This window comes from Tachyglossus aculeatus, chromosome 11 (assembly GCF_015852505.1).
Source record: "Tachyglossus aculeatus isolate mTacAcu1 chromosome 11, mTacAcu1.pri, whole genome shotgun sequence".
In the NCBI taxonomy this organism is placed as follows: domain Eukaryota; kingdom Metazoa; phylum Chordata; class Mammalia; order Monotremata; family Tachyglossidae; genus Tachyglossus; species Tachyglossus aculeatus.
Genome location: NC_052076.1, coordinates 27,036,142 through 27,046,989, shown reverse-complemented (window position 1 = coordinate 27,046,989; position 10,848 = coordinate 27,036,142). Strand labels below are relative to the sequence as shown.

The window sequence follows — 10,848 nt, the reverse complement described above, 5'->3', positions numbered from 1 at the left end:
TCTGGGCCTCAGTTCCCTCATCTGGAAAAAAGGGGATTAAGTCTGTGAGCCCCCCGTGGGACAACTTGATTACCTTGTATCTACCCCAGCGCTTAGAACAGTGCTTTGCAATCAATCAATCAATCAATCATATTTATTGAGCGCTTACTATGTGCAGAGCACTGCACTAAGCGCTTGGGAAGTACAAATTGGCAACACATAGAGACAGTCCCTACCCAACAGTGGGCTCACAGTCTAAAAGGGGGAGACAGAGAACAGAACCAAACATACCAACAAAATAAAATAAATAGGATAGAAATATACAAGTAAAATAAATAAATAAAGTAATAAATATGTACAACCATATATACATATATACAGGTGCTGTGGGGAAGGGAAGGAGGTAAGACGGGGGGATGGAGAGGGGGACGAGGGGGAGAGGAAAGAAGGGGCTCACATAGTACATAGTAAGTTTGCACATAGTAAGCGCTTAATAAATGCCATCATCATTATTATTATTATTATTATTTGTGCCTTCAATAAGGTTTTGAAGATGGGGAGAGGAATTATTCTGTTAGAAAGGAAGAGGGAGGGCGTTTCAGGCTAGAGCCAGGATGTGGGAGGGGGGTCAGTGGCGAGATAGAGGAGATGGAGGTACAGTGAGTAGGCTGGCATTACAGAATCAATCAATCGTATTTATTGAGAGCTTACTATGTGCAGAGCACTGTGCGCTTACTATGTGCAGAAGCGAAGTGTGCGGGCTGTGTTGTAGGAGGGAATCGAGGTGAGGTTCCCTTATCTGTTAAATCTCTTCTTCCTCCTGCTTAGTCTGTGAGTACCTGTGTGGGACAGGTACTTTGACTGACCTGATTATCTTGACTCGACTTCATCGCTTAGTACAGTGCTTGCCATCTAGCAAGTGCATCCCCCTAGACTGTTAGCCCACTGTGGGCAGGGACTGCCTCTCTTTATTGCTATATTGTACTTTCCCAAGCATTTAGTACAGTGCTCTGGGTGCAGTAAGCTCAATAAATAGGATTGAATGAATGAAAGAAGTGATTAATAAATACCATGATCATCGGGAGTGATTAATAAATACCATGATTATCATTTTGAAAGTGATTTAAATAGATAAGGGGAGGATTGGGGGTGGACACAAGGAGGAACTACCTTACTTTCAGTGGAAGGAAACGCAGAACAAGAGGTATTAGCCCAGGGCTTCATCATCATCATCGTCATCATCATCAATCGTATTTATTGAGCGCTTACTGTGTGCAGAGCACTGTACTAAGTGCTTGGGAAGTACAAGTTGGCAACATATAGAGACGGTCCCTACCCGACAGTGGGCTCACAGTCTAAAAGGGGAAGACAGAGGACAAAACCAAACATACTAACAAATAAAATAAATAGAATAGATATGTACAAGTAAAATAAAATAAATAAATAGAGTAATAGATATGTACAAGCATATATACATATATACAGGTGCTGTGGGGAAGGGAAGGAGGTAAGATGGGGGGATGGAGAGGGGGACGAGGTCCCTGTAGACAGTCAGTTCACTCTGGGTAGGGAACCTGCCTACCAACTATGCTGTATTGGTCTCTCCCAAGCACTTAGTGATATGCTTGTATTAATTAACGAAGAATTAGCCCTCTGATTAGTCCCCTCTTTGAATAATTACAATAATAATAATAATGGTATTCATTTAGTGCTTACTATGTACCAGGCCCTGTACTAAGTAGTGGGGTGGATACAATCAATCAATCAATCAATCAATCAATCGTACTTATTGAGCACTTACTGTGTGCAGAGCACTGTACTAAGCACTTGGGAAGTACAAGTTGGCAACATATAGAGACAGTCCCTACCCAACAGTGGGCTCACAGTCTAAAAGGGGGAGACAGAGAACAAAACCAAACATACCAACAAAATAAAATAAATAGGATATGTACAGGTAAAATATGTACAGGCAAAATAAATAAATACATACAAGCAAATGGAGTTGAACACAGTCCCTGTCCCCAGGTGGGACTCACAGTCTCAATCCCCATTTTACAGATGAGGTAACCGAGGCCCAGTGAAGTGACTTAATAATAACTATGGCATTTGCTAAGCACTTAATATGTCCCAAGTACTGTTTAAAGCACTGGGGTAGATACAAATATAAATACAATTGAATGAATACAAGGTAATCAGATTGGACACGTTCCCTGTCCCCTATTTCATCCATTCAATTGTATTTATTGAGCACTTACTGTGTGCAGAGCACTGGACTAAGCGCTTGGGAAGTACAAGTCGGCAGCATATAGAGACGGTCCCTACCCAACAACAGGCTCACAGTCTAGAAGGGGGAGACAGGCAACAAAACAAAACATGTAGACAGGTGTCAAAATCGTTAGAATAAATAGAATTATAGCCATATACACATCATTAATAAAATAAATAGAGTAGTAAATATGTACAAGTAAAGTAAATAGAGTAATAAATCTGTACAAATATATACAAGTGCTGTGGGGAGGGGATGGAGCTCACAGTCTTCACACCCACACTACAGATGAGGTAGCCGAGGCCCAGAAAAGCGAAGTGGCTTGCCCAAGGTCACACACAGCAGACAAGTGGAGGAAGAGGGATTAGAACCCATGACCTTCCGATTCCCAGGCCCGTTCTCTATCCACTACACTGTGCTGCTTCTCAAGGCAAGGGACTAATCTAGATAATAATAATAATAATAATAATGATTGTATTTGCTAAGCGCTTACTATGTGCCAGGCACTGTTCTAAGTGCGAGGGGGGCGGGGGGGGCGGAAATACAAGGTAATCAGGTTGTCCCACGGGGGGCTCACAATGTTAAACCCCATTTTCCAGATGAGGCAACTGAGGCCCAGAGAAATGAAGTGACTTGCCCAAAGTCACACAGCTGACAAGTGGCAGGACCGGGATTAATAATAATAATAATGATGGCACTTGTTAAGAGCTTACAATGTGCCAAGCACTGTTCTACACACTGGGGTAGATACAAGGTGATCAGGTTGTCCCACGTGGGGCTCACACCGAGAAATTAAGCGACTTGGCCAAAGTCACACAGCTAATCGGTGGCAGAGCCGGGATAATAATAATAATAATAATAATAATAATAATGATGGCATTTATTAAGCGCTTAATATTCATTCATTTATTCATTCAATTGCATTTATTGAGTGCTTACTGTGTGCAGAGCACTGGACTAAGCGCTTGGGAAGTACTAGTTGGCAACATATAGAGACGATCCCTACCCAACAGTGGTCTCACAGTCTAGAAGGGGGAGACAGACAACAAAACATGTGGACAGGTGTCAAGTCTTCAGAATAAATAGAAGTAAAGCTAGAAGAACATCATTAACAAAATAAATAGAATAGTAAATATGTACAAGTAAAATAGAGTAATAAATCTGTACAAACATATATACAGGTGCTGCGGGGAGGGGAAGGAGGTAGGGCGGGGGGGATGGGGAGGAGGAGAGGAAAAAGGGGGCTCAGTCTGGGAAGGCCTCCTGGAGGAGGTGAGCTCTCAGTAGGGCCTTGAAGGGAAGAAGAGAGCTAGCTTGGCGGATGAGCGGAGGGAGGGCATTCCAGGCCAGGGGAGGACATGGGCCGGGGGTCGATGGCGGAACAGGCGAGAACGAGGCCTAACGGTGAGGAGATTCGCGGCGGAGGAGCGGAGGGTGCGGGCTGCGATGGACAAGGACAGAAGGGAGGGGAGGGAGGAGGGGGCCAGGGGATGGATGGATGGACAGCCTTGAAGCCCAGGGTGAGGAGTTTTTGCTTGATGTGTAGGTTGACTGGTAGCCACCGGAGATTTTTGAAGAGTGGAGTAACATTCCCAGGGCGTTTCTGCACAAAGAAAAATATGGAACGTTTCACAAATTTGCGTGTCATTTCATTTATGAATTTGCATGTCATTTACTATGTGCAAAGTACTGTTCTAAGCGCTGGGGAGGTTACAAGGTGATGAGGTTGTCCCACGGAGGGGGCTCACAGTCCTAATCCCCATGGGATTAGAACCCACGACCTCTGACTCCCAAGCCCGGGCTCTTTCCACTAAGCCACGCTGCTTCTCAAGATGACTCTCCACCCTTTAGGTCCCTTTAAGACCTGTGACTTTGGGCAAGTCACTTCACTTCTCTGTGCCTCCGAGGAAAGAGCGCGGGCTTTGGAGTCAGAGGTCATGGGTTCAAACCCCAGCTCCGCAATTTAGCTGTGTGACTTTGGGCAAGTCACTTAACTTCTCTGTGCCTCAGTTACCTCAACTGTACAATGGGGATTAAGGCCGTGAGCCCCCTGGGGGACAACCTGATCACCTTGTAACCTCCCCAGGGCTTAGAACAGTGCTTTGCACATAGAAAGTGCTTAATAAATGCCATTATTATTATTATTAAAACAGGGATTAAGATTGTGAGCCCCACGTAGGACAGATCTGATTACCCTGTATTCCCCCAGCGTTTAGATCAGTCCTTGGCACATAGTAAGCGCTCAACAAATACCAACATTAGTGAATTAATTTAAGCCTTCTAGACTGTGAGCCCACTGTTGGGTAGGGACTGCCTCTATATGTTGCCAACTTGTACTTCCCAAGCGCTTAGTCCAGTGCTCTGCACACAGTAAGTGCTCAATAAATATGATTGATTGATTGATGATTGATAAGCTCTAGCAATCCAATCTAGCAGCACCCTGGCTTGTGAATTTGATTTTCCTCAGTGGTGCAAGTTTGGCCGTTTCAACCACAATCTGACTTCTGTGGGCCGGACAATTTTTTAGACTGTGAGCCCACTGTTGGGTTGGGACTGCCTCTATATGTTGCCAACTTGTACTTCCCAAGCGCTTAGTCCAGTGTTCTGCACACAGTAAGCGCTCAATAAATACGATGGATTGATTGATAAGCTCTAGCAATCCAATCTAGCAACACCCTGGCTTGTGAATTTGATTTTCCTCAGTGGTGCAAGTTTGGCCCTTTCAACCACAATCTGACTCCTGTGGGCCGGACATTTTTTTTAGACTGTGAGCCCACTGTTGGGTAGGGACTGTCTCTATATGTTGCCAACTTGTACTTCCCAAGCGCTTAGTACAGTGTTCTGCACACAGTAAGCGCTCAATAAATACGATTGATTGATTGATAAGCTCTAGCAATCCAATCTAGCAACACCCTGGCTTGTGAATTTGATTTTCCTCAGTGGTGCAAGTTTGGCCCTTTCAACCACAATCTGACTCCTGTGGGCCGGACATTTTTTTTAGACTGTGAGCCCACTGTTGGGTAGGGACTGTCTCTATATGTTGCCAACTTGTACTTCCCAAGCGCTTAGTACAGTGCTCTGCACACAGTAATTGCTCAATAAATACGATTGATTGATTGATTTCCAACTTGGATATACTGTGCCCAGGCCGATGACATCCCTGAAGGCCACACAGGCGACTGTAAGGTTAAATTCGAGAAGAGCGGTGGATTCTGGGAATTTCCTCCTTCGATGGCAATGGGCAGGAAAGGGTCCTTGCCCAAAACCAAAATGGCAGCACGGTGCCTCAGTGCCCTGCACCTTAATGGCTCCCTGCCCTCACCTAAGATGGCCGCCCCCGCCTTCCGGCCTCGCCGGGCGGGCCTTGCCCGAGCCCAAGATGGCGACCGCGGCTTCAGGCCCCCGTCCGAGCTGGCCATTCGCCGGGCCGCGCCACGTGACGGGGCGAGCGGCCGGAAGTGAGGGGAAGGCGCCTCGGCCCGCGACGCATGCGCACCACGCCCGAGACGCTGCGAGGCAGGAGGGGACCTGGGACCGTCCTCAGCGTTGGGACCCTGAAAAGAGGCCGCCACGGAGTCCACCGGAGCCACCGCCGCCGCCCGCGTCGGAAACGCCGGGCCGCAGCCGCCGGCGATGCCGAGGAGGAAGGTGAGAAAGCGGGAGGTCGGCGGGTTGTCGGAGGGGGGGAAGGTGGGGGAAGCAACGCTTGCTGCTCGGTGACCGCCGCTTCCCGCTCCCCCAAGCCCGGCCCGGGAGCCCCTTCCCCGGCCCCAACGCGGCGGGAAAATGCGGGCCCGGCCCGGGCCTCGGCCTCCGCTCGCGCTGTTCCCGCCCTCTGCTCGGCTCTCTGGGCTCCTATTGGCCGGCCGGGCGCCGCCGGGGGATCTGATTGGCTGCCGTCCCCGCCCGTCCGCGCCCAACGGTCTCCTCCCTGCGGGCGGGGGGCGGCGGGCGGGCCCGGGAAAGCGGCGCCCCGATTGGCTGGGGAGAGCGCTCCCTCCGCTCCTGATTGGCGGGGCGGCGCCGTCAGTCACTCGCGGCTCCCGGCTGCCCGCGCTTCGCCGGGCTCCTATTGGCCGGCTCCCCTCCGGTGGGGGACGCTGATTGGCTGGCCCTGCCCCGCGTCCCGCCCTGGGAGGGGCCGCAACAAAGCGGCGGGATTTGCGGGCTGCGGATCCATTCATTTCTTCAATCGTATTTATTCCTTCTTTCAATCGTATTTATTCATTCTTTCAGCGCTTACAACAGTGCTTGGCACATAGCGCTTAACAAATTCCATTATTATTATTATAATTATATATTATTATATATAATAATTATTATTATTATTGTTGTTTCCCAGGGGACAATCAGTCAATCAATCAATCGTATTTATTGAAAGCTTACTATGTGCAGAGCACTGTACTAAGCGCTTGGGAAGTACAAATTGGCAACACCTAGAGACAGTCCCTACCCAACAGTGGGCTCACAGTCTAAAAGGGGGAGACGGAGAACAAAACCAAACATACCAACAAAATAAAATAAATAGGATAGAAATGTACAAGTAAAATACACAAATAAATAAATAGAGTAATAAATATGTACAACCATATATACAGGATATACATATATACAGGACAACTGATCACCTTGTAACCTCCCCAGCGCTTAGAACAGTGCTTTGCACATAGTAAGCGCTTAACAAAGCCATCATTATTATTATTGTTGTTGTTGTTTCCCGGGGGGCAGCTGATCACCTTGTCATCTCCCCAGCGCTTAGAACAGTGCTTTGCACGTAGTAAGTGCTTAACAAATGCCGTCATAATTATTATTGTTTCCCGGCGCACAACTGATCACCTTGTAACCTCCCCAGCGCTTAGAACAGTGCTTTGCATGTAGTAAGCGCTTAACAAATGCCATCATCATCATTATTTTCATTCATTAATAATAATGGTATTTGTTAAGCTTAACAAGTACGATGATTATTATTAATTAATATTAACTAATTATTGATATGATTGATATTAATAAATAATAATTATTAATAATAATCACGGTATTTGTTAAGCAGCATGGCTCAGAGGAAAGAGCATGGGCTTTGGAGTCAGAGGTCATAGGTTCGAATCCCAGCTCTGCCACACGTCTGCTGTGTGACCTTGGGCAAGTCACTTAACTTCTCTGAGCCTCAGTTCCCTCATCTGTAAAATGGGGATTGACTGTGAGCCCCCCGTGGGACAACCTGATCACCTTGTATCCCCCTCAGCGCTTAGAACAGTGTTTTTCACATAGTAAGCGCTTAACAAATACCATCATTATTATTAAGCACTTACTATGTTGCCAACTTACTTCCCAAGCGCTTAGTACAGTGCTCTGCACACAGTAAGTGCTCAATAAATACAATTGATTGATTGATTGATGTGCCAAGCACTGTTCTAAGTGCTGCGGGAATACAGGGTAATTCATTCAATCAATCGTACCTACTGAGCGCTTACTGTGTGTAGAGCACTGTACTAAGCGCTGGGGAAGTCCAAGTTGGCAACATATAGAGACGGTCCCCACCCAACAGCGGGCTTACAGTCTAGAAGCATGGGGCTGGGAGGCGAGAGGTCCAGGCTCTAATCACCACTCTGCCCCTGGCCTGCTGGATGATACTGGGCAACCTCATTTATTCTCATTTTACAGATGAGGGAATGGAGATCCAGAGCTGTTTAGATAATAATAATAATGGTGTTTGTTAAGCGCTCACTATGTGCAAAGCACTGTTCAAAGCACTGATCAGGTTGTCCCTTGTGGGGCTCACAGTCTTCACCCCCATTTTACAGATGAGGGAACTGAGGCCCAGAGAAGTGAAGTGACTTGCCCAAAGTCACACAGCTGACAATTGGCAGAGGCGGGATTTGAACCCGTGACCTCTGACTTCATAGCCCCTACTCTTCTCACTGAGCCACACTGCTTCTCATTCCATCACCATTCTCGTCAGTTCATTCAATTCATTCAGTGTGAGCCCGCTGTTGGATTGGGATTGGCTCTATATGTTACCACCTTGTACTTCCCAAGCGCTTAGTACAGTGCTCTGCACACAGTAAGCACTCAATAAATTCGATTGAATGAATGAATGAAATTCAATCGTCTGCCTTTATTCACTCATTCAATCGTCTGCCTTTATTCACTCATTCAATCGTCTGCCTTTATTCACTCATTCAATCGTCTGCCTTCATTCACTCATTCAATCATCTGCCTTCATTCACTCATTCAATCGTCTGCCTTCATTCACTCATTCAATCGTCTACCTTTATTCACTCATTCAATCGTCTGCCTTCATTCACTCATTCAATCGTCTGCCTTCATTCACTCATTCAGTCGTCTGCCTTCATTCACTCATTCAATCGTCTGCCTTCATTCACTCATTCAGTCGCCTGCCTTCATTCACTCATTCAGTCGCCTGCCTTCATTCACTCATTCAGTCGCCTGCCCTCATTCACTCATTCAGTCGCCTGCCTTCATTCACTCATTCAGTCGCCTGCCTTCATTCACTCATTCAGTCGCCTGCCTTCATTCACTCATTCAGTCGTCTGCCTTCATTCACTCAATCGTCTGCCTTCATTCACTCATTCATTCAATCGTATTTATTGAGCACTTACTGTGTGCAGAGCACTGTACTAAGCGCTTGGGAAGTACAAGTTGGCAACATATAGAGACGGTCCCTACCCAACAACGGGCTCACAGTCTAGAAGGGGGAGACAGATGACAAAACAAAGCATGTGGACAGGTGTCAAGTCATCAGAAAAAATAGAAATAAAGCTAGATGCACATCATTAATAAAATAAATAGAATAGTAAATATGTGCAAGTAAAATAAATAGGGTAATAAACCTGTACAAACATATATACAGGTGCTGTGGGGAGGGGAAGGAGGTAGGGCAGGGGGGATGGAGAGGAGGAGAGGAAAAAGTGGGTTCACTCAGAATAAATGAATTCATTCATTCAGTGGTCTTCAGTCATTCAGTCATTCAATGGTCTTTCTTCAGTCATTCAATCATTCAATCGTCTTCATTCAGTTGTACTTATTGAGCACTGACTGTGTGCAGAGCACTGTCCTAAGCCCTTGGAAAGCACAATACAGCACCAAACAGAGACAGTCCTGGCCCACAACAGGCTCACAGTCTAGGAGGGGGAGACAGACATCAAACCAACTAAACAGGCATCAATATAAATACATAGAATTATAATAAAAACGATGGTATTTGTTCAGTACTTACTATGTGCCAAACACTGTTCTTAAGCGCTGGGCACCGTACACATCAAAACAAGTAAACCAGGCATCCGTGTAAATAAATAGAATTATAAATGTATACACATCAAAGCAAGTAAAGAGGCATCAGTATAAATAAATAAAATTATAGATATATACATATATATGTGTATAAATGCTGCGGGGAGAGGGGGGTTAAAATAAATAGAATTATAAATGTATACACATCAAAGCAAGTAAAGAGGCATCAGGATAAATAAATAGAATTATAGGTATATACATATATACGTGTATAAATGCTGCGGGGAGAGGGGGGTTAGAGCAAAGAGAGACAGTCGAGGTGATGCGGAAGGGAGGGAGGCTGAGGAAAAGAGGGGCTTCGTCTGGCTCCGCCGTTCTTCCCATCCTCCGCTCCTAATAATAATAATTATGGTGTTTAAGTGCTTACTATGTGCAAGGCACTGTACTATTCATTCATTCAATCAATCACATTTATTCAGTCGTATTTATTGAGCGCTTACCGTGTGCAGAACACTGTGCTAAGCGCTTGGGACAGTACACTGTTGCAGTGAACAGGCCCATTCCCTGCCCCCAATGAAGTCACAGTCTAGAGACCTCAGAAACCTCCAGTTGTTGCCCTTGGTATTCATTCAGTCATGTTTGTTCATTCATTCAATTAAATTTATCGAGTGCTTAGTGTGTGCAGAGCGCTGTACTAAGCCCTTGGAAAGTACAGTACAGCAATAAAGAGATAATTCCTGCCCACCATGGGCTCGCAGTCTGGGGGAGCAGAACGTTTATTGAATGCTTACCGCATGCAGAGCACTGTACTAAGCGTTTCATTGGTGTATTAAGTGCTTACTGTATGCAAAGCACTGTACTAAATGCTTGGGAAAGTACAGTGCAACGATAAACAGTGACTATCATTAATTGTAATTGTGGCATTTGCAAAGCACTTAGTACAGGGCTCTGCACACAGTAAGCGCTCAATAAATACGATTGATTGATTAAGCGCTTACTATGTGCCAGGTACTGTACTCAATAAATACGATTGAATGAATGAATGGGGTAGATGCAAGCAAATAGGTTTGAACACAGTCCCTTCCTGTCCCATGTGGGGCTCACAGTCCCGATCTCCACTTTACAGGTGAGGTAACTGAGGCACAGTGAAGTGACTTGCCCGAGGTCACCCAGCAGATAAGTGGAAGAGGCAGAATTAAAACCCATGACCTTCTGATTCCCAGGTCCGTGCTGTAGCCCCTAAACTATCCCTGCCCCCAACGAGCTTACAATCAATTATTTATTGAGCGCTTACTGTGTGCAGAGCACTGTACTAAGCGCTTGGGAAGTACAAGTTGGCAACATATAGAGGT

At 46.0% G+C, this 10,848-nt stretch overlaps 1 protein-coding gene across 1 annotated transcript in view; it reads left to right on the top strand.

The window, feature by feature from the left end:
* Positions 1 to 5,791: 5,791 nt before the first annotated feature.
* Positions 5,792 to 10,848, top strand: part of KAT7 (lysine acetyltransferase 7) — a 31,750-nt gene continuing 26,693 nt past the window's right edge. Inside the window, exon 1 of the mRNA XM_038754660.1 lies at positions 5,792 to 5,893. Coding sequence (XP_038610588.1) covers positions 5,879 to 5,893 — 15 coding nt within the window. The 5' untranslated portion in view covers positions 5,792 to 5,878. The remainder of the gene's footprint in view (positions 5,894 to 10,848) is intronic.